The sequence below is a fragment of the Colletotrichum destructivum genome, chromosome 9, assembly GCF_034447905.1.
Source record: "Colletotrichum destructivum chromosome 9, complete sequence".
Classification (NCBI taxonomy): domain Eukaryota; kingdom Fungi; phylum Ascomycota; class Sordariomycetes; order Glomerellales; family Glomerellaceae; genus Colletotrichum; species Colletotrichum destructivum.
This window is the reverse complement of record NC_085904.1, coordinates 3590267-3615190: the sequence shown is the minus strand read 5'-3', so window position 1 is coordinate 3615190 and position 24924 is coordinate 3590267. Positions and strand designations below refer to the sequence as shown.

Below are 24924 nucleotides of genomic sequence, written 5' to 3'. Positions count from 1 at the left end.
CGGATCTACAAATCACACGCATCGGTCCAGTTTTGCCTCGCTGCATCTCTCTCTCTCTTTCTCTCATACCAGTGATCATCCACCGACATCTTAATCCACATCAAAACAACCACATCCATTCCCTAGACTGAACGACACTTACAACCCCTTAGAAAAAAACCAGAACGCCTGCCAGATCCACCACATCAACAATGACAACACCAAACCAGGCGCCCGTCATCGTCATCGGCGGCAGCCTCGTGGGCCTCGCCAGCGCCCTCTTCCTCTCCGCCCACAGCGTCCCCGTCGTCCTCGTCGAGCGCCACACGGCTAGCTCGCCGCACCCGCGCGCCATCGGCTACACCCCGCGGACTCTCGAGCTCCTCGAGTCGGTCGGCATCCCCGCCAGCTCGCTCCGCGCCGGCAAGGGCCCGCCGGGCGGTCGGCCCCGTCGCATCAAGGTCCAGAGTCTGGCGGGCGAGTGGACGGACGAGCAGCACTGGAACAACAACAGCAACAGCAACAACACGAAACCCAACGGCGGGCCTAAAGGACCTCCAGGCGGTCCCCCGGGCGACGGCGCCAAGGTCTACTCGCCTCTCATCAGCGCGGCCATCACCCAGGACCGCCTCGAACCCATCCTCCGCCGGCGTGCCGTCGAGCTCGGCGCCGACCTCCGCCTCGGGTGGAAGATGACCTCCTGGGCCCAGTCGGCCGACGGCGTCAGCGTCACGGCCGTCAACAAGCAGGGCGAGCAGGTGACGCTCGACGGGTCGTACATCGTCGCCTGCGACGGCGCGCGCAGCGCCTTGCGCGAGCAGCTCGGCATCCCGACGACGGGCGTCGGTCACCTCCGCAGCCTGTGCAGCATCATGTTCCGCTGCGCGCCTGTGGAGCACTACCTGGACCGGGGCTTCGTGCAGTTCGCCATCGAGGGCCGCGATGACGGGTTCGAGGCCTTCCTCGTCAGCTACCACGACGGGCGGTGGGCGCTCATGTGGAACACCGACCCCGCCGATGCCCCCGATGCCCCGGACAGCAGCGACAACGATAACGACAACGATAACAACAACAAGAACAAGAACAAGAACAAGAACAGAAACAACAGGACGAACACGGCAGACACGCCCGAAGCCCAGAGGGCCCTCGTCCGTAAAGCCCTCGGGCTCGGCCCTGACGTCGTCCGCGACGAGGACATCGAGCTCGTCGCCGTCGGGCACTGGGACATGAGCGCGCGGATCGCCGAGCGGTTCTCGTCCGGGCGCGTCTTCCTCGCGGGCGACGCCGCGCACACGCTGCCGCCCAACCGCGGCGGCTACGGCGCCAACACGGGGTTCGCCGACGCGCACAACCTCGCGTGGAAGGTGGCCGCCGTGCGGTCGGGCGCGGCGGACGCCTCGATCCTGGCGACGTACGACGAGGAGCGGCGGCCCGTGGCGCTCGTGCGGCACGACCAGCTCTTCGTGCGGGACGACTACAAGCCGTACGCGCGCAGCGGCGGCGGAGACTGGGCGGCGACGGGGCGGGCGGTGGAGGTCCTCGACGACATCGCCATGGAGCTGGGCCAGATCTACCGCTCTGCCGGCGTGGTCCTCGGGGTCGAGGGGGATGGGGACGGGTTGCCGGACGCGATGAGGCCCGACGAGTGGCGCGGCCAGCCCGGGACGAGGGCGCCTCACGTGGCGATGGTGAGGCGCGAGACGGAGGAGGAGGAGGAGGAGGAGGAGATCTCGAGCCTGGCGTTGTTCGGGAGGGGATGGGTTCTCCTCTCGAGGGACGGGGGGTGGAGGGGCGTCGCGGACGGGGCCGGGACGCGGGTCGGCGTTGCGTGCGAGTTCGTCTGCGTCGGGGAGGACGTCGTGGAGGCGAACGAGAGGGAGACGTTCGAGGACAGCTTCGGGGTGGGACCATCGGGGGCCGTTCTGGTGAGGCCCGACGGGTTCATCGCGTGGAGGGCGGCCGAGCGGGGTCCCGGGTTTGAGGGCGATTTCGCGGATGTCTTCAGAAGGGTCACCTTTGCGAGGGTTTGATGCGGGACCGTGAGGCCGAGGGAGGGAGGGTTTCTCACCTTTTTTACTTTGTCGTGGTGGTTGGGTCAGAAGGCCAGCCTGTCTTGGGTTTCTCTGGAATTGTATATGGATCCCTTTTTTTGGTACATATCATGACCGTCTATAGTTAATGTCACTTGATTCTCGTATCTGTGTTTCCAAGCTGTGATGTTAGTTCTTGGTAAACGTCAGTAGAGTGAAAATGGCGAGAAAGCTATATGAGCAGCAATAACATAACCCTACCCGCCGTTAGCCCCCGAGAGCTTGGTCAGTCTCTTGTTCTCGAGCCACCAGTGCTGGCCAGTAAGCCTCGCAGGGAATTCGGGGGTTGGTGTCCCTGAGATTCTTGTTACACTCTTTACATTGTGATACGTAGACTTATACGAGACTTATATGATGACTGAAGCCGGCTTACGGAACAATCTGAGGGGTTATCTACGAGTACAGTCGTACTTCACCATAGAAGTACTCGCCCTCAAATTTGACTGAGTTGAAGACACCTGGTTCGACCATTTTTTGATAAGCGTTTTCTACGGTCTGATTCTTCTGCAGAAACTGGGTTGGACATGGGACATTCGAGGGAGGAAAAGGGTTCGGCGAGGTGCTACCCAAGGCAAGGTTTGTGGCGAACTAGGAGAGTCTTCACCTTGAGTCGGCCGCCTATAAAATTGCAAAATCTTAACGCGCCACTTACCAAGGTAACCCAGAGGGGCACCAGCACCAGTTTGGTATAGATTTCAAGTTATTCCCCTCCATCACAACCATGATAGCGCACATATACAGGGGAGTGTAGAACAATTGTGTACAATGGTCTAAACGCCGTCCATTGTCTTTGAAATGTATGTTGCTAGTGGTTGTTGCTACCTATTGGATATGGTGGCTCTGATATGGTGCCTGTCTGCCTAGGTAGATAAGAAAGCGAGAAAAAAGGAAAAGACAAGGAAGTTTTTTTCCCCCATAGAAAGAAACTCTGTACATTCCATGGTTGTACAAAAGAAAGCAACCTTTGTAGCCGGCACTTAGTCAAAGACGAGACCTGCTGCCCTTGTAATACAAACAATTCTCCCACTGCTGCATCCCTTTTCCCCTTCTTTTCTTCCAGTTTCTTCATCCAAGACCATAACGAAAACACCAGAGAACCGTCATCTACATCCAAAGCAACAACCATCAACTATGTCGGCTACCGAACCCAGCACCCACCAGTTCACCACCGCCGCCTCCACAGACCAGCTCCGCAAGATTGGAGCAGGCCACTGCGGCTCCGTCTGGTCTTCCACGTCTCCCGAGTCCTCGCTCGTGATCAAGCGGGAGGACGGGGGCGAGGGCCGGTCCATCACACACGAGTACAAAATGCACCGGGACGTCCTCCAGAGCCTTGAAAGCCCTCGTGTGGCCAGTACCATCAAAGGTTCCCGCGTCAACATGCCGAGATGCGAAGGCTTCCTTGGCCAGGAGAATGAAGCTGCCTGGTCTGCGATTCTGCCCAGGCTCCCCAGAACCTTCACATCCTGCAATGCGCTCATCAGCGAGAAGATTCCACCGCTGCCTCGCCACGTGCGTAAAATGCTCGCCCAGACGCTGGGCCTGGGAAAGAACCCGGACGACGTCGCCGACGACGCGAGCAACGCACATTGTCTCGTCAGACCCTACCTCGGTCGTCGAAAGCACCGCCATAACAGCAGCATCGATCAGACGGCCCCCAAGAGGTTGTTCAGCTTTTACAGCCTGAAAAACCTGCCACTCCACGCCAATCAGATGGAGGACCTCGGTCTCGACCTTGAAGGCTATGCCCTGGCCATGGCGGACGCCCTGGCCTTCCTGCATTGGTCTGCCCGAGTCGACGCCAACGACGTCGAGTTCGTGCTGGCCCAGAGACGCCAACAGACCAAAGCTCGGAGTGCACCAAGCCTGGGGTCGACGGACTTCCACTCTGGTGAATCCGTCCTTGGGCCGCACAGCATGTGGGTTCTCGATTTCGATTGCTGCAGGAGGATGACCATGGACGAGGCAGGGATCAAGCAGGCCTGCAAAAGCTTCTGGCGCAACGATCCATACTACCCACGCCCGGGAAGCGACAACCAAACCGATCAGAGGCTTTGGGACGTCTTTCAGGATCGATTTCTTGAAATCAGCAAGCGTCTGTTGGAGAGTGAGACTGAATCTGTGAGACAGCTGCCACAACAGCTTATCCAGTCGATCAAACAAACAATAGGGAAGTTTTCCAGAGGGACTGATTTCTGGTGATGCATTCCGTTGGGAGTGAATTGACATCTATTTCTTCGAAATAGATAGGAAAGCACATTGTAGTCGTAGCCCTTAAACCTGTCTACTATTCTCAAACCGTGGGCCATCATGTGCGTTGTCCCCCATAGATCAGTCTGTCTGTTTTGCTTCACTGATTGAAGGCCCATGATTGAGGTTTCCCTTAAAATGCAGTCTGACAAACCAGTATCCAGCATACCTCCCTTCTTAAACCTGCCTGCTTGGATACACTATCTACGCAAGACAAACAAAGTTTGGGAAACCGGTAAAACTTGATATGGCAGACAAATGCCTCTACATTAAGGTAAACACAACTTGTGGAACTCTCAGGGAAACAATACAACAAATTAGTATGCTATGGACTGAAATAGGAACGTCATGCCTTTGAGAATACTTAAAAGCAGCATTGAACACGTCTTCTGCTGTTACTTATTCGACTAGTACACATTTATTACCCGCCTGGACACCCTCACTGCCTCATCAATACCGTTTCTTCGCCTTTACTTACCATGCAGAAAGAATTTGAAGATGGATCCTCTCGCCTCCCCAAGCCCTCAGACCGACGTCGTTTCTCGATAGGAACAATGGCTTTTTCGAGAGCGGTCTCCTTGGAGCAGGCCATGGTGGCCAACCTTGCTCTGGAAGACAGGTTGGAGGAAGATACCGAGGGGGAACCTGTGGAGTCTTGCCTCAAACGGATGCTTTCCACTCGAACAGCTGTCTCGACTTCATCCTCTTTTGCTCAACGTCAACAGGCGGCCGTCGGTGCCAATGAGCAGTTTCGTGAGATCGGCACCGGCTCCATCGGTAAGGTTTTCGAACACCCTGGAACCACCTTCGCCTACAAGCTGCCCGTCACCGATCAGAAGGACAAGCTCTGGAATAACTACGTCGTCCACAAACGCATCGAAGCGAGTTTCCAGTCGCTGCCTTTCTTTGATGGTCAAGTGGAGATTCCTCGTTGCTTTTGGTACGCGACTCCAGACACACAAACCTTCTGGGACTTGAACCTCGATTTCTTCCCCAAGACCAGGGAGTTCCCCCGTAAGCCCCGTCACGCTCTCTGCATGGAGCGGATCTTCCCTCTCCCCCGCCCTGTGCGTCACGCGCTCATCGAGAAGTATTGTCCGCCGCAAGCAAGGGAGAAGATGAAGTCGGACGTTGCCAACAAGGACTGCTTGGTGCGTCCGTATCTTGGCCGCGTCAAGTTCGGACAAGGAGGCCTCTTCTTCTCGCTCAGAAACTTCAAACTTCACGCAGACCAGGTCCAGGAGCTTGGAGTTGTCGCTGCCGACCTGTACACCGGCATGGCTCATGCGCTCGCAGTTCTTCACTGGGACACCAAAATCGATGCAAACGATATTTAATTCGTCATTGGCAGCTCCCCTGTCGAAGAGCAGGCCGTTCGTTCGGACATCAGCTTGAGGACCATCATGGCACTGCAGCCTCAGACGAGCACGTACGAGACCACCACGCATGCTGGAGCCGACTTCACCAAGAGAGTCACGACTCTCTGGATGATAGACTTTGATGATTGCCATGACATTACAATCGATGAGGCTGGTGTCAACAAGGCTGTCACGGCCTTCCTTGAGACAAACCATTACTGCCCCAAACACCACACAGGTAGCAGCTTCATCGAGAGTATGTGGAAAGAATTCTCCACCAGATATCTTCTCTACAGCCGCAACATCTTCGCAATCCGCCGGGAGACGAAGTTCAATCATCTTCCTGCCATGTTTATCGAGAAGATCATGCAACGGACAGCTGCCCGGAAGGAGGGCAGTTCCAGCGTCCGCGGGTCACGGGGTGGTGCTTCTCCGAGCCCAAGAGGTTCGGGCAAGAGCCCTGGATCGCAGAGATACGACAAAGCGCCCTCTTCATCAACCAAAGACAGCAGTGCACAAACTGGCGGCTCTCCTCGCGGACGTGGAGGTGGAGGTGGAGGTGGAGGTGGAGGCCGGCGTGGATCTGGAGGAGCCGGACGTGGCGCAACTCCCTGGTAGCCAATTGCTTTTTGGGGCAGTGGCGTTGCTGCATGGCAGTGGTTTAAATGAAAGTCATAGGTTGTAAGAAATGCAAGTCTGTTCAGTGTGTCTGGATCCATCAACCTCATATTCGGTCTACTCGGCTAGGATGAACCCCCTCACTTGACTTGCACTACGCAATGCACAATATCCCCTGTCTCCTGACTGGGCTCAATGACCATGGCAGAGAGCGGGTTGCCATATGCACACCCGGAGTCCAGCCCGAACGCGTACCTCGTCCAAGAACCCTGTGCTTCTTCGTCCCCAAGCCCCCTTGGAACCTCGATCTCTAATTGGTCTTGCAACCCTGCCAGGGCATCATGACCATACACAACCACCGTCCGCTGTTCCGGGATCTTGATCAAGTTTTGGGCTTCGTTCCACGCATCCCTCCAGAGCCTGCCGACTCCAGCTTCGACGGGAATGGCGTCTTGATGATGGCCCTGAGGAGAGTTGCTTTTCGGGGTCTCTCCACCGTCCCGCAAATCCGGAAGCCTGCGAGACAAACTATCGACATCCTCGTCGCTTGTGGCCTGGAAAGCAGCACGCCGGCACCAGCGATCCCGAACCCGCTTGGCCAGAGCCTCACCAATAACTCCCGTGTGCGCGTCGTCGGCTGGGTAAACGATACTACGCATGTTCATGACCGCCCATGGATCCTGTTCTTCCAGAGGCAGCGAGGGCACCAGGCCGCCGTGCACGACCACAACCGACCCGGCGTTCCAGGGCGGGCTGGCGGCCCCCTTCAAGGGCCCAGCGCGAATGATGAGAGGCAAGGACGATAGCCAGGCGACCTGGGCGTCTGAGAGCTGGGTCGCGGCGAGGAAGTCGCTGGATACTGCGTAGGGGATATCCCGAGGTAGATGGGTGCTGTCGTCCTCGAAGGGCGGTCTCCCGTCGATTCCGGAAACGCCAGACACCCGGCCAATGCTGATGAGCCGGTGCGCTGCCAACACGCGGTCTTCGTTGTTGCCCCTGACGGCACTGGCGCCGAGGTTTATCGCGAGCTGCACCACCCCGGGGCTGTCGGGGCCCTTGTTGATGAGGTCGCCTGTGAATATGAGGTGGTCCCCCGCGTCCCTGTCGAAGCCGGTGGTCTCCAGCAGCTTTCTCAGTTGCGCAAGGTGTCCGTGAACATCTCCCACGATGATGAGCCTCCTACGTGGAGCTGACGACCCCGCCGACGGCGTGTACGTCTGGTCCAGGTTCTGAATGGTCTCATGGAAGTCGTAGCTGACCGAGGCCGGTTCCATGGTGGGTGTGTGATGGGTATCGGTTCGTTTTACATATTGCAGCGATGGAAGAGCGATGTGCGGGGCGGCATGGACTATGAGTGAGATTGAGGGTCAATTCAACTAAACCCGATACGGTGGAGGTGGTAAGACGAATTGCTGGATAACGTAGATAGTGGACCGTTGATCGAGCGCTTTTCACTGCGTCGCTTCTCAATGTCTACTAAACCATGACACAAGGGTTCTGATACAACTTCACACTTGGGAAGACTGGCGAGTTGAACAGTTGGTTGGAAGTAAATCTAGAGTCCAAATTCGAATGGAACATTCTCGGACTACGCTCCCATCTGAAAACAGAACTAATGTATCAAATACCTACGGAGAAATAGCTCCAACCACCTAGGCCACCTTCGGCACCCAGAGCATCACCCTGATACCAACACTGGCCGCCGTTCCTAACGAGGTTCTCTTTCTGCGGAAGAACAAGCGCGTGAAGCTTGGTAATGCCACTATCCACGCTCTTCAGAAACCCGACTACGATCGGGACGATCGGCGGTAAGGCCGAAAGACGTGAAGCTACGTTCGCAAAGCTGGTGGTGATGAAGGTGCCGTCGGACGATGTAAGGTTTCCTGCCCCCTTCGGAAGCCGGAACCGCCCTTCTGCATCGCAAAGTGGCCGAGGGAGACGCTCCTCAGTCCTTTTTGACGGCAGCGTCAACCTCGTCGGTGGACACGGTGAAGTGGATCTTGGGGCTGTTTTCACACCATATCATCGTCCCATCAGGTTTGTCGACGGTTATATCGCTAAAAGCGAAGGTCGGGCTGCCAAAGGTCGGGTTGCTCGGGAAGAGGTCGAGGAAGAGGGGAAGTACCATCCCGCCGAGGCCAATAGTTTTAGTGCTCCTTTCTCGAGCCCGTTCTTATCGACGTTGGAGGGGACCGGGAAGGTGTTCTGGTTGCTGTTAGAGACGAGTTCATTCATCACTGTTATGTGATCTATCTACTGCGTTGTCTGCTGTGGGGGGGGGCACGGATTGTTTAATTGGGGGCAATTATTTATTATTTTTTGCGAATTTTAATGATTGCATCTCCGTAACTGACCAAAAAGTAACAACACGTAAGCAGACATAAGATTGATATAAAAAAAAACAGCGTTTATCTGTAGAACTGGCGGCCAGAATCGGCCGAGTAGGCCGCAAGAGAGAAGGTTATGTTTAGTTGATGAGTCTCTAGACGGCCGACTGCTACAAATGTGGTAGTTAACCAAAAAAAAAAAAAAGACACACACATTTAGTCTATGCTACGATATAGAGGCCTGTTTACACGAATTGAGATACCTATTTGGATTTGTCAGTCACGCCATGGTAGCGTTGGCCGATGGGGGGAGGGTGAAGCTCAACAGACCGGCAAAGTAAGGGAGCGACACTTGTTTGTATCTTGGGGTACCTGGGCATTGTGTCGTTGGAAGTAGAGTTCAGAGGAGTGAACATGATACCTTGCTCTCGATTTCGGGACGCAGATGGTAGAGAAGTTCATGTAGGATGTACATTGGAGAACTGACGCGTGAGAGACACATGGGACGGACTCGGGGTGGGCCTTCCGTCCGCCAGACAGGGCCGGCCGTCGGCCATCGGCCGGCGGAGCACGAGCCTTGAGCCCCCAAAGCCCCCCCGAGCCCCCCGAGCCCCCCGGGTGCCCCCCTGTCGGCCCGAGCGCCAAAGGCAGCTGTACCCCGCTAAAAAGTGACAGACAGCCCTGCCTGTCACCACTGCCGCCAATCGAGTCCCAATCACCCCGCAACCAACTCCCAAAAATCAATCTCGACCCTGCAAGTAAACAAACGAACTCAATCCCCCCTCCTCGGTCCCGGTCGCCGCCATCCAACAGCTTCCCCCTTCCCCCTTTACGAAGCGCACCAACGTCAACGACACCACCACACCACTGCACCGCCCGCCGACACCCTATCGACTTCTTTCTTTTCCGTTACGAAGAACCGCCGCGATGGCTTCCGAGACCAAGCCCGCCAAACCCACGAAGGCCGTCAAGGCCGACAAGCCCGTCAAGGCCGACAAGCCCGTCAAGACCGACAAGACCGACAAGTCGGACAAGTCGGACAAGTCCAAGGTGCACAAGCTCGCCCTCAAGGGCAGCGCGAAGCTCGTCGCCGAGTTCGTCAGTGAACCCCCCCTTTTCGTCTCAATTCTCCAGTCCCCAAATGCGACGACAACAAGCTAACGGCCGATGCCGCTTTTCCAGTTCCAATACTCGATACACACGATCCTGTAGGAATCCTTACCTCCCATCCACGAATATGAGCCCACAATCTGACTCCCCCTTGCTAGCTTCCAACGAGGCGTCTATCCCGCAGAGGACTTCTCGGCGTAAGTCATCTCCCCCCTCCCCCCTTCGCTCACAGAAACGATTCACAACACTCACTGACACGATCCCGCTCAGCGTCAAGAAGTATGGCCTCAACATGCTAGGTTCGAACCGCCCCCGCGATCCCATACCCTCCCACCCCCCCCCCCCAAAATACTAACCAGTCGCCAGTCTCCTCGGACGACCAGGTCCGAGCCTACATCAAGAAGATCATGGGCCAGCTCGACCGCTGGATGCTCCGCGGCAAGATCTCCAAGCTCGTCATCGTCATCACCGACAAGGACACGGGCGAGCACGTCGAGCGCTGGCAATTCGACGTCGAGATCTTCGGCAAGGCGGCCAAGTCGTCCAAGTCGTCCAAATCCGCCTCCAAGCCCTCCTCGTCCGCCGCCGCCGCCAGGCCGGACCAAGAAAACGACGCCGCCACGGAAGCCGACGCCGACGCCGCCCCCGAAAAGACGGAACAGGAGATCCAGTCCGAGATCGCCGCCATCTTCCGCCAGATCACCGCCTCCGTCACCTTCCTGCCCCAGCTCAGCGGCGACTGCACCTTCAACGTCCTCGTCTACGCCGACGCCGACTCCGAGGTGCCCGTCGAGTGGGGCGACAGCGACGCCAAGGAGATCGCCAACGGCGAGCGCGTCCAGCTGCGCGGCTTCAGCACCAGCAACCACCGCGTCGACACCCTCGTCAGCTACCGCCTCGCCGAATGAGGACCGGCCGCCGCGGTATCGATCAACGACAACAGTACGAGGACAAGGACAATGTACGATGCGAGTGGGACTTCAGTGGCGGGCGTCAGGGGTGATACTGAGCCACCGCGTGAGCCCAAATCGAGGCGATACACGGGCAATCTCAGGGCACTTGGCAAGTGGGCAAACCACTGGAGGGCAAGAAGATGGCGTCGGGGCGTCTGGGCGTTATGGTTTTCTTAATCCGACTTGTTGCTGGCAAAAAGTGCGCCGCGGGCTAGAATTGAACAGTCGGTCGTGTGCCATGTGGAAAAGCACATAGCATCATCATCTATAATCTCACGGCTCAAATGGCCTTCATTTCCCCTTTTTCTACACCGACATGCAATAATGCCTTATTGTCTTCTACATAGCACCGCCTTGTCGCCCGCCCATGCTGTAATGCTTCGTCTTCTTCTCAACTTCAATCATTGACTCATGCAAACCCGGATCGCAACCCCGTCCGTCCACCCGCCCGTCATGGTCAGCCAGCTCAGGACTTGCGGCGTGGCTGTCATCTTTTTCGTTCGTTACTCCCCCCCTACCCCTCCAAAACGCCTGTACTTTGTGACTGCAACCAACTAAACCCGCTTGAAGAAGTATACGTAGGCAAACTTTCTCATCTCTTCAATCTCACCCGCCTCGACCACCTTCTCGTCGTTGAACAGGACCCACTGGGGACGACCATCGATCTCCTTGCGGATGAAAGCGACGTAGTGTCTGCGTGTCGGTCAGTAATACGTCGGATGTGATGCTGTGTGGACTTGTAATGTACATACCCGGCGTGAATGCTGGTACCCTTATGGCAGGCAATGGACTGGAGCTGGTATTTGGCAGGCGTCGCCGCGCTGCCGGCCTCGGCCGTGGGACCGACGGGCTCAGATGCGCCGGCTGCGGCGTCATCGTCAAAGACGCCTTGGTCCTCCGGGTGGCTGAAGAGCCACTCGACGGCACGCTCCATGTCGCCGCTGGTCTCGCGAAGAGCCTTTTTCGCCTGGGGCACAGAGAAGCCCATGGCACCCAGCATCTCAATCTTCTCCGGGTCGTCCGAACCAGCACCACCACCTGATGCAGCGCTGCCGCTCAGGACAAGAGGATCGTCAATATCGGGGTCCTCCATGTGTGCGAACAGCCACTCCATGGCCGCATTGGCGTCCGAGTTACCAGTGGCATGCAGGGCCCGGTCGCAACGGTTGCGGCCGAACCCCATGGCTTCGAGCTGGCTGACGGCCTCCGGGTTCGCGACAAACGCTGGGGCGCTGTTCTCGGGCTCTTCGGGGAGCGCCTCTTCCGAAGCTTGCAGTCCCTTCGAGAGGTAGTCGTCCAGGAGGAAGGGTTCGTCGGGGACGATGACGGGAACGTCAATCTTGACAGGTACCCAGTTGATGACGGCCATCTTCCTGGCATTGACAACCAGGTTCTCGGGCAGAGTCTTGAATAGGGAGCGCTTCGTGTAGCCGTCCTTGCTGCCGCAAGCAGAGCACGTCAGCTCGACCACCTCCTCGGCCGTGAAGTTGTCGAGACACTCCCTCAGGGTCACGGCTTTGTATGCGTCCGCCTGTGCCTCGGCACCCTCAGCGACCGGCTCCTTCTCCAGAGGCACGTCGATGAAGATGTTGTCCTGCTCGTTGGTCGAGTACCGCACCTTCTTGCAGCCGAGGCACTGCAGGCGCTGCTCCAGAGTGAAACGGAAAGGCTGGGTAGGGTCGCCGAGGCCCGAGGGGTGTTGAGAGCGGGAGACGAGCTTGAAGATGTGCTGCAGCAACTCGAAAGCGTCCTGCTGGCGCATGGTCGAGAACTCGGCGTGGCCTCTGCCGATCAGATGCTTCAGCATGGCCGGGGCCAAGCCCTTCTGGTGCGAGATTTCGGGAGAGTGTTCGGAGGCGACAACGTCCGAGTCGGGCTTCGAGTACCGGCCGGAGAGCAAGCCGTCGGCCATCTTGCGAAGTTGGGTCTCCAAGTCGGCGGCGGGCTCCTGGACGTGGGGAAGGTCGCGGTCGGGCAGGTAGTAGCGGTTCTTGAAGGCGGGGGTGTCGAAGAGACACTGGACAATGCTGGCGAGGTAGCAACTGTTGCCCAGGTTTTTGAGGCCGGTCAGGCCGGCACCGAACAGGGGCTTCAGTTCTTTGCCGTCCTCGGTCGTCATGCTGAAGTCCCAGCGCAGGTTCTGCTCGATCTGCATCTCGGTCAAGCTCTTCTCCGTCTTCTGCTGGTTCGCCAGGTTGATGCCCCAGTGTGCGAGGTGCTGGCCGAGGTCTCCGTCAATGCGCTCCTCATCGCACTTGTAGCAGTAAACGTCGGCTGTTCCCTCGGGGGTGATGGATCCCAGCTTGACGGCGACGCCATGGCCGGACTGATCGGAGTGGGCGAGCGCGTGCGAGTTGCCGTCAACGCCGCCCATTTGCTTCCGTCCACAGCCCAGGTTCCCGCACTCCAGACAAAGCCACAGGTTCTCGTGCAAGTCGCAGGCGGAGCAGTGCCCGAGGTCGCCGGACTGGATCGCTCGGGATTCGGCTTGTTGCATCAGGAGGATGTGCTCGCAGCTGGTCAGCTCCTGCTCCCAGGCCTTGACCTCCTCCTTGCGCGAGAAGGTGTTGGCCTTGAGGATGCCATCGACGATGGGCGCAAGTGCGTCGCTAGACTGGTCGAGGTCCTTGTTGCAGTCGAGACACTTGACGGTGGTCTTGGTATCGTATCGGTCGGCCTCGGTCTCGGCGGCGATGGCAAGCTTGGACATCTTCAAGGGGGGCTCGTCACGGACGACAACCTTGCGAGTACGGCGGATGTTGAGGACGAGGGGGTGGCTCCAGAGCTGTTTATGGAGCTGAGCATGGTTGCGGTCGCCGGCGCAACCGCCGTTGAAGCACTGGAGGCAGACATCGACACCAGCAGGGTCGTCCTGATGGTCCAAGTAGTTAGAAAGGAATGGCAGTAGCGGGCGGTAGCAGTGTGGATGGTCGAAAGACCCAACATACGATGGAGTCGAAGCACTGGGTGCAGTCTTCCCGATAGACGGAGTGGAAGGGCGCCGGCGGCTGCAGCGCTGCAAGAAGTTAGTCAGTTGGAAGATCTGGGGTGTTCGCCCAAAAGTAGGTAGGTAGGAGGTAGGGTACTAGGATATGAAGGGATCATAGTAGGGGTTTACTTACCTGAACCTATGGATTCAAGGTGCGGACACGCCATGTTCACGTGGCTCTTGAGGCGTGTGTTTTGTTGTCTTGATGTGGTGGTAAGAGGGGGTGCTGGTAGAGGTGTGTGTTGTGTTTGTAAGGTAGCTAGGAGAGGAGAGACGGTCGGGTCAGTCAGTGTATTGGTTTCGTGTGGCCAAGCTCAGCCTTGTGGAGGGGTGAGAGAGGGGGATGCAGGAGGAAAGAAGCTGATGTGAGCGCAGCAAAGGCAAAGGCAAAAGGCAAGAACGGCTGTTGTGCGTCCAAGCTCAAGCTGGTGCAGAAAGTTGGTGGTGCACAAGGAGCAAGGAGGGGTCGGTGCTGCACTGCACTATACACTAGAAGAACTGCCCCGCGGTGGTAGTAGTGGCTGTAGATCCCTGTTTCCTAGGTACAGGTAGGAAGTTTAGGTGCCAAAGGGTTCCCAGTGCTTTGATTGGCATGGTTACAGGGACCTGGCGCCCTAGAAGTTCGACAGCTTCCCGTGCCTTAGCTCAGCTTGGGGAGGAGCACAGTGTGGTGTGCACCTTGCGATTTTGGCAATTACGTAGTAGAGTGGGGTTGCTGAGTTTACCAAGTTAGTACACACATGTTGGAGGGCAATGTGATGATGGTTTGGTTTACATGCCTGTTTGCCTCTTATGTTCATCTCCGTGCTATTGATGTGGATTACTGCATTTGCAAGGCGGTCTTACGCTGATGTATCACTATAAGCGGTTTCCCCGGACTTAGCTGCAGGACGGGGGACGGACATGTACGTAAGAGGCAGCGACGACGGAGATGCACTGCGTATCTAATCAGATTGCATCTCTTTCGCTGGCGTTGGCGACGACGATGACAAATTGTTGACGCTCCGGCGAAGGCCCACCACAGCTGCAAATCCCGCCCCGACCAGCTGGTAGCGGTCTCGGGGAGGCGATAAGACTGGCTGCACCGCTGAGCCGAGGGAGTACAACATCCCCTGTCTCGTCTTTCTCCCTCCTCCAATCGGATACTCTGAATGGACCGTAAGTGGATCAGATAACGGATGCAGCTGCCGCGTCAAAGTGGCAGCCAGCCAGAGAAGAAGCCCAGTGTCCATAGTCCACTGTTCACTGTCCACTGTCCGCTGACCCCACAGTGTTCAGTGCTCACTGCCCAGTGCCCCCCCTCCCTCGGCGTGTGGAGGGCGAAATTTTGTCTTCTCCGAGGCGCCGAGCTATCGCTGCACTGGCTGGAAACTCCATGACTTAATGCATGGTCATTGAAGGCCCCCATTGGCCAGCCCGGCTCTTCTGCTACCACCGAGATCGCCCATGGAGGACCGCCTGCTCCGTCACAAGTCCCGCATCCCGGCTCCAAAAACAATTTCCATTAGTCCCCAGCGGAATCTTCGCCTCTCCCTCTGCCTCTCCTCCCCCAAACACCTGTGACCTTTTTCCACCCTTCACGCAAACTTCTATATCGACTACTTTTTGTCGCCATCCCCATCTCGACTCATCAAAGATACCCCAAATCGACCTTTGCGACTTCACTCGTGTCAACGACGAAGCTTGATTCTCGACACCTGACCACCTACAGCTCTCCCAAAAACCACCGACCCACGTCGAAACCCCGACCGATCAAAATGTTCTCCAGATCGCTCCGCGTCGCCTCCCGCAGGGTCCTTGCGACCTCTGTCCGCCCTTCCACCCTCCCCGCCCGCCAGCTTGCGCCTGCCGTCTCCGTCGGCGCGACGAGGGCCTACCACGAGAAGGTCCTTGACCAGTACGCAACCCCCGGATATCCCACTTGGAAGGCGATCGAGCGGTGCTAACTCGCCGTGCACAGCTACTCCCGTCCTCGCAACGTTGGCTCCATGCCCAAGGGCGACCAGGATGTCGGCCAGGGTCTCGTCGGTGCGCCTGCTTGCGGCGACGTCATGAAGTAAGACGAGAGAATCTCCCCCCGACGGATTGCCCGAATGTCATAACATCGCTGTTCGAACACTCGAGTCGGATGTGGCATGGTGTCCGCACTCACCGGTTGATGATTTGAAAGCATGCAACTGGTCGGCTCGCGACACCGCTTTCGGGCACTTCGCATCTTCTAAGGTGATCACGCGCTGACAAACTCGACACAGGCTCAACATCCGCGTCGACCCCAAGACCAACACCATTTCCGATGTCAAGTTCAAGACTTTCGGCTGCGGTTCCGCTATCGCCTCTTCCAGCTACCTGACCGAGCTCGTTCGCGGCATGACGTGAGTCAACCCGCCTTGTTTCAATACGTTTCTCTGTTGTTTTCGACGCTGACTGTCTATGAAGCCTGGAGCAGGCTGGCCGTGTCAAGAACACCGAGATCGCCCAAGAGCTCAAGCTCCCCCCCGTCAAGGTACGTTGGCCTCTTTACTCCAAGCGTCCGCTGCGTCACACATGTCGCTGACCCCTTTCCAGCTGCACTGCAGCATGCTTGCCGAGGACGCAATCAAGGCCGCCATTTCGGACTACTACACCAAGAACCCCAACGCGAAGCCCACCAACCTGGCTGGCACCGAGGCCAAGACCGAGTCCGCCGCCTCCGCATAAACGCACCCGTCTTTCCCTTTCGTTACACGTTACCGGAGTTCGGTTTTTTTAAAGAAAGTACAGAGGGGATGTTACGCTCGTGAATGAGTGGAGGCTTGGTGAAAGAAGGCCAGCGGGCGGCTGAGACGAGAGGGAACCCGCCAGACACGAACTTTTCGATTTTGACCAACTTTTCAAACCAAAAAACATAACACCCCCCCCCCCCCCCCTCGGAGTTTTGGGAAGGAAATCATGGTTTTATCTCAGGGCTTGTATGGATGAAAGCTCCCCACCGCGATGGCGACCGACCGCGACGGCGGCGACGACAACGATCGCGACATGAAGGCCGACGCTGCCGCGAACCAGGTCTTTCCCCCCCATCTTCTTATCAGAAAGGCTTGATTGGAAGGCAGGGTTGTACGTCAGTGTGAAAATACCAGTTAGTTTTTAGTGGCCAGCTTATCAGCGACCCGACAGAGACGAAAATGCCAGAAATAACGACATTGTCCTGCCAAGTAACCCCTGCTGCACTCATTGCAAGTGAGTTGGAAGTTAGCGTTCGAGATGGGAGACGGACGACCGGATAGGAGTGAGAGGTTTGCACTGGTGACGGCGTGACGACGACGTGACTGCGAGGCCCCAAGCCTGCTCCGTCGTTGAGACTCTTACAGGTGCGGGGCAAAGCTGACCTCGGGATCACTCCCGCAAGGATCCAACCCGGCGTTTCTCATGCGGGCGCCACGACTGGACACTACGATTCCAGTGAAGAGGAGAACGAGGGGCGAGACACAAAGCCCCGTTTCCCTTTCCCCCGTATCTCTAGGTGAGAAGTGCTGAGTCACACTGGCTGCCATTTTATCCACCCACCGACGACCGCTAGACGGTAGATGAGCCGAACCTTCCCGGCTGAGGACCCGACGGACCAGCCGTCGGCCTTCGGCATGTCTTCGGAGACTTGCGGTCGACGCATCGTCCCCGCGCCCTCCACGCCAGCGCACGCCAGCGCACGCGGGTGCTGCTGCTGCTGCTACTACTGCACTCGGAAAGCGGAAACAACAGACAGTGGGCTCCAGGCGTGCGTGACGATAGTGGCCTGAAGGACCTCTCGTTGGCCGGATCTGCGTCTGGCGATGTCTTCGTGGACGGCGACGACGCGCCGCGAAGTACGACAGAGATGCGGCAGCGGCAGCGCCGACCCGGCCGTCCGCTCTCTCTCTCTGTGCATATTCCGACCGTTGTCGTCTAGGCCAAGGGGGACAGCGTCAGAAGCACTTCTGCTCGATACTCATTAAGTCGTCATCGAACTATTGAAGCGTGGCCTCGGTTGGGGCGAATGAAGAAAGAGATGACAGCTCAACCCCCTCGCTTCGGATGCGCTTCTACACATGTTCATTCTTGACAGTTCTATGCATACATGTCACGTACTGATAGACAAACAAACCCAGTCACCCCATTAACCCTTACGATTGTGTTATCCACACGTCGCATTCTTGTCATTGAAGGAGGCTCAGGTCTGGCGAGGTGCTTGAGGCTGGAAGTACCTGGCTTGCAAAAAAGACATAGAAGCCTTCAAGGCTACCTCTATGATGAGGTGGCAGTGCATCGTCATCGTCTTGTGCCGAGCCGCGCAACTCCCTCTTAATCTCTACCGAGAAATTTCATTTCTAGATGTTGTCTTGTCTTCACCTTTGGCATGGATCAGGGCCTCTAGTGTACCGAAAGTAACGGCAAGACTCGACAGGTTTAATTTGAACGATAAACCTGCTATCAAGCCCCCATCGATGACAGGCCTCGGTGGCTCCGCGTTCTACACTTGTCGTAATTTCGTTCATAGTAAAACAATCTTATTGATCAAGCATCATAACCTGCCGTGAATCTATACGCCCTCAGCCGCAAGACAATACCTCTCGAAAGCCACCCATTTTCTACCGCCGCGCATGGGCGGGCGGCGGCGCCGGAGGCAATCCGCCCGGCGACTCCGTCGTGTAGCTACGGGACCCCTCGTCGCTGTCCTCCTCAGACGACTCCGGCTCCCCGTCCACGCCCGCGAAATGTAGGAATAAGACCCGCACCAGGAAACCTACGCTGAAGAGGAGCGGGAGTACCTGGGCGACGTCGGACACGTAGTTCGCGCTTGTGATGTCGTTCCACGAGACGGTGAGCTCGACAGCGGCCGTCAGGGTCGCGGCGACGGCGATGTTGCTCAGCGTCCTGAGCTCCTTTACCACCATGACGTGCGATTTCCTGCAGTGAGGGAGGGCCGTCAGTGTCTGCTGCTCATGATGCATGCTGATTCAGAAAGAGGAAAGAAACATAGAGAGGAAAATAGATGAGAAGAATGACTTACTTGACCCGACGCTTCTTCCGTCTCTCGCGCCAAAAGGGCACTCTCCAACCGACCATGAGCAGGAGGACGAGCAAGCAGACAAGCAGGATGACGAAGTACATGATGGCGCTGGAGGCGATGAAGCCCTTGTTCCCCAAGCTCACGCGGCTAAAGAGAAAGCCGTACTGGCCCGACGAGCAAGGGTTCTCCGGTACGAAAGAGCACCAGTACCAGATGGCCAGCGAGGTTGTCGCCAGGAGCAGGGTGAAGTCGAGCCCCCTGAAGGCACGGCTCGGCTCGTTCGACCACCGGAACGGGTCCCAGTAGGGGTTGAAGCCGGTCACCGCCTTCCACGCGTATAGCGGGACGAGGGGAAGGTAGATGCCCATGGCCAGGAGAAGGACAATATAGATGTCGGCGGGCTGCAGCGCGGCCACGGACAGCCGGATGACGAGGCCGATGAAGGCGGCGCCCGAGAACAGGAGGCCGACGAGGCGCATGTCGGGCAGGTCAGCGGCCTCGAGGTATTCCACGACGATGGCGCCGAACCACTGAATATAGAAGGCGACTCGGATGCCCAGCCCGTAGAGCTCGGGTTCGCCCTGTACCTGGCAGCTCGCCATGATGGAGCTAGTTTTTTCGGACGGCGGATTCGTCAGGGTGTGTAAGTGAAGTCGAGAGCAGCGGCGGCACAAGAAGAACCACTCGGCCATGGTGAAGGCTGCTGTCGATTCTTCTCACCTTACTTATATCGCCCCCCTCCTCCCCTGCCCATCGCTCTCCCATCCCACCCCGCGGGGCACCGCCTTTGCCAATGTCGACATGCAACGTGGGCAGCTATCAGGACGAACAGGAACAAGGGTCAACGCCGCAGTCAGCTGTGTGACGGGGGACATCGCCAATGGGTGGACCCTGGCCGAACGGGCGGCCTTGCAGGGTGATGGGCTCTTCCGCCGGACCTCTGGTGTAGATAGACAGCCGGTCAGTCGCCCACCCTCGTGTGGCACCGTCCAAAGCCCCGTTGGCGGCATGTTGCGACCTTGCATGGTCGGACGGCGGATCTATGTGCGCCCATCGATAGCTGAGCGCTGCAGAAAAATGGCCGTGGAAATGCCTCGAAGAACTGCGGGTTTGCCTTGGCTCCCGTTGCAGTTTGCAGGGTTGGGCCGTTTTGCTGACGCCTAGAGAACCATTGGCTGGCATCCCGGCCGCGGCCTGCCGACGGCATGCTGTTTGACCTCGCTTGAGTCCTTTGGAGAGAAGACCTGATAGGCTCGTATCGTTTCCAGTCCCAGGACTTAACGAGACAGAACTATGACGATCCAGCCTCTCCCATTCCGTAGCGAGACCGTCTGGGTCGGTTGGGCGTGTAAGGATGGATGGGTCGAAAGCATGCCGCTCGAATAAGCATCATAAGCTGACGAAGCTCCTCATTAGGATTCACTTTTGCCAGGGGATCATGCAGCATGTCAAATTGGCACGCCTCGGCCACGAGTGTCAGTTGGCAATGGGGGTCAGAGAGGGGAAGATGGGTAATGAAGACAGTCAAGAGAACGTGGGACGGGGGAGAGGCGGGGAGGCGGGGGGGGGGGGGGGGGAGAGACTGGAAAAGGCCGAGTGGGGCAAGAGCTCCGGTTCTGGAACGGGGCGACCAGCAGCCAGCGGGCGGCGGGGAAGGAGGGAAGGGACATCGGCCGAAATAAGCTTAGCGCAGGGTCCTTCTGCTTATCTCTGCTTATCGTCCTATCAGCTTATCGATAATCAATTTTTTATTTTTTTTATTTCTTTTTTGCTACCATTCTGCGACAATCCCATCCTGCTCGCCGCCCCCCTCCAGCCCGCGCCTTGAGTCTTTTTGCTTCTCGCTCCTAAGCGTATCCCTTTTTTCCAGCGTCGCAAAATTCAATTGCAGCGCCACTCACTCCTCACACATACGCTATATCATAGGTACCACTCGCAACGATGGCTGCCACGAAGCGTTCTCTCGCCGACACCGAGGCCGAGGCCGATGTCACCTCCAAGAAGCAAAAGGTCAAGGACCTCCCCGCCGGTGGCGACGAGGCCGCAGCGGAGCTGAAGAAGCAGAAGAAGAAGGAGAAGAAGGAGAAGAAGGAGAAGAAGGAGAAGAAGGAAAAGAAGTCCAAGAAGGACAAGTCGTCCGCTGCCGCCGCCGACGAGGAGACTCCCGCCGAGACCAAGGAGGAGACTGAGGAGGACAAGGCCGAGAGGAAGAGGCAGAAGAAGGAGAAGAAGGAGAAGAAGAGGAAGGAGAAGGAGGCCGAGAGCAGCAACGGCGCCACCGCCGCCGCCGCTGCCGACGATGTTCCCGTCGTCACGGCCAGCGGACCTACCCCCACCGCCGCCATCCTCGGCGGCTACCAGCAGGCGGCCACCCTGACCGCCCTCCCCCAGTCCGAGGTCGACGCCTTCCTGACGGCCGAGAACATCACCGTCACCGACCCCGTCGCCAACCCGACCGCGCTGCGCCCGATCCTCGAGTTCTCGTACCTCCCCAAGACCGACCTGATCAAGAAGAACCCCTTCTCGGCCTACAAGAAGCCCACGCCCATCCAGTCGTCCTCGTGGCCCTACACGCTCTCGCGCCGCGACGTCATCGGCGTCGCCGAGACGGGCTCCGGCAAGACCATGGCCTTTGCGCTGCCCCTCGTCGAGGGCATCTCCAAGATCAAGAAGCGCTGCATCAAGGCCGTCGTCGTGTCGCCGACGCGCGAGCTGGCGATGCAGACCCAGGAGCAGATGGAGCACGTCTCGAGCCTGCTGGGCCTCAAGAGCATCTGCATCTACGGCGGCGCCTCCAAGGACGAGCAGCGCGGCCTCTTGCGCCGCGGCGCCGACGTCATCGTCGCGACGCCCGGCCGCCTCAAGGACTTCATGATGGACGGCACCATCTCGCTCGGCGACGTCCGCTTCGCCGTGCTCGACGAGGCCGACCGCATGCTCGACAAGGGCTTCGAGGAGGACATCAAGATGATCCTCGGCGACATGCCGCCGCGTGAGGAGCGCCAGACCGTCATGTTCACCGCCACCTGGCCGGCGTCTGTGCGCAAGTTGGCCGAGTCCTTCATGGTCGACCCCATCAAGATCACCATCGGCTCCAGCGGCAAGGAGACGGCCAACGGCGCCGTCGAGCTGCAGGCCAACACGCGCATCACCCAGCGCGTCGAGGTCGTCGACCCCCGCGCCAAGGAGCAGAGGCTGCTGCAGCTGCTGAAGCAGTGGCAGACGGGCGCCCAGAAGGACGACCGCATCCTTGTCTTCTGCCTGTACAAGAAGGAGGCCACCCGCGTCGAGACCTTCCTCCAGCAGCGCGGCATCCGCGTCGGCGGTATCCACGGCGACCTCCGCCAGGAGCAGCGCACCCGCAGTCTCGAGGCCTTCAAGGCCGGCACCACGCCCGTACTCGTCGCCACCGACGTCGCTGCCCGCGGTCTGGATATCCCCGAGGTGAAGCTGGTCATCAACGTTACGGTAAGTGCCTCCCCCCTCCTCGCGCACGTTCACTCATCATCGCCTTCTCGAACGGAAGACTAATTACCCCCCCGGCAGTTCCCCTTGACGATTGAGGATTACGTCCACAGAATCGGACGTACCGGCCGTGCCGGCAAGACTGGCGAGGCCATCACGCTCTTTACCGAGCACGACAAGGCGCACTCTGGATCGTAAGTGGTCACTGTCATCTGTCACTGTGGAAATGATCAACCAGAACAAGTCACTAACGGAACAACTACTACTCAGTCTGATCAACATCCTCAAGGGTGCCAAGCAGCCCGTCCCTGACGAGCTCTTCAAGTTCGGCACCACCGTCAAGAAGAAGGCTCACAGCACGTATGGCGCCTTCTTCAAGGACGTCGACATGACGAAGAAGGCGACCAAGATCGTGTTTGACTAATTTATCTGTTTTCTCTATATTTTATGCCGGTGTTTGTTTGCAACACTGTCTAGAACTTGAGCTCCCTGTGTGGTTTCTGTCTTTTTTTTTTCCTTTCAAGAAAATGAAGGAAAAAACAGTGTGCCTATGCAGTCTTTGGTCTGCGGGCCGAGTTGTAACATTGCAGTAGGAATCTGCGTTCGGCGAAAAGTCTATAGATGATGTTAGACGAGACAACTACCATCAAGACGAGCAGTGTTTAAAATGGGGGTGGGGGACTTACATCAAAAGGACGACGGGCACGGCGGCGAGGCCGATGGCGACCAGGTCCTTGAACGAGGTGGACGCGCGCGTAGCCACACCGGTCACCCGCCGGATGAGGTGCGGTGCCGATAGACAGATGATAGAAGTAACGGCGTTGGGCTGTAATGCAAAGATTTCGAACGGCGTTTCCAGGCGGGCAAAGTATGACTTGACGAATGCAAGGCTCCAGACGATGCGGCAGAGCATGTTGATGCAGTTGGCGTAGACGAGGCCCGAGGCGCCGAGGTCCATGATGCGCATGAAGAAGAAGGCGGCCGAGCCGAAGGCGACGGAGAAAGCGCCCATCCAGGCCGACTGGCGGTGCACCTGAGCCTCGGAGGCGACGGATGCGACGAAGGCCTCAGCCACCCCGTTCATGGCGAGCAGGGGAATGTAGTAGCAGTAGACGGCGAGGACCTCACCGGCGCCTTCGCTAGCCCAGCGTTGGCCGGCGACGAGAGACAGCAGCGGCGGAGCGGCGACGGGGCCGATGCTCACGATGATGGACGAGAGCAGCAGGTAGAACTTGAGCAACGTATGAAGATGCTGGCTCGCCTTGAGCGCCGTCTCCTTGGAGGGCCTCGTCTTAGTGTCCTGGGACGAGAGCAGGCGGCTGAAGTAGCTGCGGCTGCTCTCCTCAATGGGCTGCAGGACGAGCCGGGCGAGGAGGCCGCCATAGTTGCTGGCCAGCGCGTACACGCCCTGCGACTTTGGGGTAGATAGAATGGAGACCAGGAAGGTGTCGCCCTGGGTGAGGACGTGTTTGACGAGGCTCTGGGCCATCATGCTGGACGCCAGGCTGACTGTAGGCCGGTAAAAGTAGGAGGCGACATAATCTTGGCCGCCAGACCCAAGGGCTTTTGGGAGGACTGAGAAACCATCCACGCGGGCCAGGCGGGTACCGGCCCATAGATAGACAAGCAGAAGACTGGCACCGTAGGAGAGCTGGCCGACGGCGAAAGGGAGGACGCCAAACTCGATGCCGGCATTCGATGCCCAGAATGCTGTGCCGAAGGTAATGACGCAGCGCAGAAAAGTGGCAATGGACTCGGCGGATGCACGGGTGCCAAACTGCAGACGCGTCTGCATGAGCACGAAGCAGGGCTCCGACAACAGTTCCAAAATGGCGGCGAAGGCATACAGGCGGAGGGCAAGGAGGAAGTTAGGGGTCTTGACGGTCGACTCATCGGCGGACGAGAGGTAAAGCCATCCGAGACCAACAGTGACAAAGCAGCCAAGCAAGACGGCGAGGTACCCCAGGTTGACGACGGCCTGGCTCTCTCGGCCGACGCGGGCCTTGGGGTCGCCGTCCGCTTTCCGGGTGGAAGCGGGGCGGGTTTCCTGGCGCTGGACAGCAACGCGCAGACTCTCGCGGGCGAAGAAGAGGACGGAGAGGTAGTAGACCTCCAACTGGGTGGAAACTCCGAGGAGCTGGGCGGTCAGGAAGCGAAGGAGCAGCTGGTTTGCGATGAAGGTAACGGCGCGGGAGCCGATCTGGAGGACGATGAGGAGGGAGGCGCCGCGGACAACGGTTTTGCTGGCGTCTGGCGGCGCAGGCGCAGGGGTGGATTTGTCGGGTGATGACATTTCTCCTCCACTTGACGGTTCGGCCATTCGTCGCCGGTGGTTGTGCAGTGTAGGAGGGGGGAGGAAAGCCGTGACCGGGGATTGGACGGTTGCTGAAGTCGGGGATGAGGCGACCGTGTTGTTGAGAGAGCAACAGTGATGAATGGAGTTTGGCATCTGTCGGAAGCCGAAGGTAGTGGGTGTGCCGCGCCGGGGGATCCACAGCGGTGTGGTGCAGCGGGACGGTCCACCGAGTGAGCTGGCTGCAGCCCGGGGCGAGTATCTATTTGTAGGTACCTATGGAGTGGTAGGCAGGTAACTTAGGGATGTGTTGGCAGCGTTCAATGTACCTACCCAGGTACCTAAGTGTGATATGGATCATCAGCCAGCTTCATTTTTATCTCCAGTGCCATAGAAGAAAACAGAAGCTTGCTTGCTGTGATAACACGGCTCAAACATCGCGTGCATATCCGTCCCGATTCAGGAATGA

The 24924-nt window shown here is 58.0% G+C and overlaps 11 protein-coding genes across 11 annotated transcripts; 7 read left to right on the top strand and 4 right to left on the bottom strand.

Annotated features, from left to right (window-relative positions):
- Positions 1-191: 191 nt before the first annotated feature.
- CDEST_14177 (Putative FAD-binding domain, FAD/NAD(P)-binding domain superfamily) lies at positions 192-2009 on the top strand (the record flags this gene model as incomplete). The annotated part of the gene is made up of 1 exon (XM_062930333.1): positions 192-2009. One exon carries the CDS (start codon positions 192-194, stop codon positions 2007-2009), a length of 1818 nt encoding a protein of 605 aa, XP_062786384.1.
- Positions 2010-3200: 1191 nt separating this feature from the next.
- On the top strand, positions 3201-4271 carry CDEST_14176 (uncharacterized protein; the record flags this gene model as incomplete). Its single annotated transcript, XM_062930332.1, has 1 exon — positions 3201-4271. One exon carries the CDS (start codon positions 3201-3203, stop codon positions 4269-4271), a length of 1071 nt encoding a protein of 356 aa, XP_062786383.1.
- A 527-nt stretch (positions 4272-4798) lies between these two features.
- CDEST_14175 (uncharacterized protein) lies at positions 4799-5656 on the top strand (the record flags this gene model as incomplete). The annotated part of the gene is made up of 1 exon (XM_062930331.1): positions 4799-5656. The coding sequence occupies one exon, from the start codon at positions 4799-4801 to the stop codon at positions 5654-5656; it is 858 nt and encodes a 285-aa protein (XP_062786382.1).
- Positions 5657-5722: 66 nt separating this feature from the next.
- Positions 5723-6295, top strand: CDEST_14174 (uncharacterized protein; the record flags this gene model as incomplete). Its single annotated transcript, XM_062930330.1, has 1 exon — positions 5723-6295. One exon carries the CDS (start codon positions 5723-5725, stop codon positions 6293-6295), a length of 573 nt encoding a protein of 190 aa, XP_062786381.1.
- A 67-nt stretch (positions 6296-6362) lies between these two features.
- On the bottom strand, positions 6363-7600 carry CDEST_14173 (Putative calcineurin-like phosphoesterase domain, ApaH type, metallo-dependent phosphatase). Its single transcript, XM_062930329.1, has one exon. The coding sequence runs from the start codon at positions 7567-7569 to the stop codon at positions 6436-6438; it is 1134 nt and encodes a 377-aa protein (XP_062786380.1). The 5' UTR covers positions 7570-7600; the 3' UTR covers positions 6363-6435.
- Positions 7601-9366: 1766 nt separating this feature from the next.
- On the top strand, positions 9367-11051 carry CDEST_14172 (Putative HORMA domain-containing protein). The gene is made up of 5 exons (XM_062930328.1): positions 9367-9720; positions 9805-9830; positions 9891-9929; positions 10003-10031; positions 10099-11051. Exons 1-5 carry the CDS (start codon positions 9550-9552, stop codon positions 10638-10640), a joined length of 807 nt encoding a protein of 268 aa, XP_062786379.1. The 5' UTR covers positions 9367-9549; the 3' UTR covers positions 10641-11051.
- Position 11052: 1 nt separating this feature from the next.
- Positions 11053-14195, bottom strand: CDEST_14171 (Putative Zinc finger, UBP-type, UBA-like superfamily, Zinc finger, RING/FYVE/PHD-type). The gene is made up of 4 exons (XM_062930327.1): positions 13808-14195; positions 13634-13701; positions 11438-13557; positions 11053-11378 (listed from the first exon to the last, which is right to left on the bottom strand). Exons 1-4 carry the CDS (start codon positions 13839-13841, stop codon positions 11240-11242), a joined length of 2361 nt encoding a protein of 786 aa, XP_062786378.1. The 5' UTR covers positions 13842-14195; the 3' UTR covers positions 11053-11239.
- A 1236-nt stretch (positions 14196-15431) lies between these two features.
- Positions 15432-16371, top strand: CDEST_14170 (Putative iron-sulfur cluster assembly scaffold protein IscU; the record flags this gene model as incomplete). Its single annotated transcript, XM_062930326.1, has 5 exons — positions 15432-15571; positions 15635-15730; positions 15927-16046; positions 16111-16177; positions 16240-16371. The coding sequence occupies 5 exons, from the start codon at positions 15432-15434 to the stop codon at positions 16369-16371; spliced, it is 555 nt and encodes a 184-aa protein (XP_062786377.1).
- A 1756-nt stretch (positions 16372-18127) lies between these two features.
- Positions 18128-20231, bottom strand: CDEST_14169 (uncharacterized protein). The gene is made up of 2 exons (XM_062930325.1): positions 18698-20231; positions 18128-18594 (listed from the first exon to the last, which is right to left on the bottom strand). Exons 1-2 carry the CDS (start codon positions 19387-19389, stop codon positions 18276-18278), a joined length of 1011 nt encoding a protein of 336 aa, XP_062786376.1. The 5' UTR covers positions 19390-20231; the 3' UTR covers positions 18128-18275.
- Positions 20232-20489: 258 nt separating this feature from the next.
- Positions 20490-22842, top strand: CDEST_14168 (Putative ATP-dependent RNA helicase DEAD-box, Helicase superfamily 1/2, ATP-binding protein). The gene is made up of 3 exons (XM_062930324.1): positions 20490-22165; positions 22244-22356; positions 22433-22842. The coding sequence occupies exons 1-3, from the start codon at positions 20639-20641 to the stop codon at positions 22584-22586; spliced, it is 1794 nt and encodes a 597-aa protein (XP_062786375.1). The 5' UTR covers positions 20490-20638; the 3' UTR covers positions 22587-22842.
- CDEST_14167 (uncharacterized protein) lies at positions 22711-24455 on the bottom strand (the record flags this gene model as incomplete). The annotated part of the gene is made up of 2 exons (XM_062930323.1): positions 22711-22777; positions 22849-24455. 2 exons carry the CDS (start codon positions 24453-24455, stop codon positions 22711-22713), a joined length of 1674 nt encoding a protein of 557 aa, XP_062786374.1.
- Positions 24456-24924: the final 469 nt, after the last annotated feature.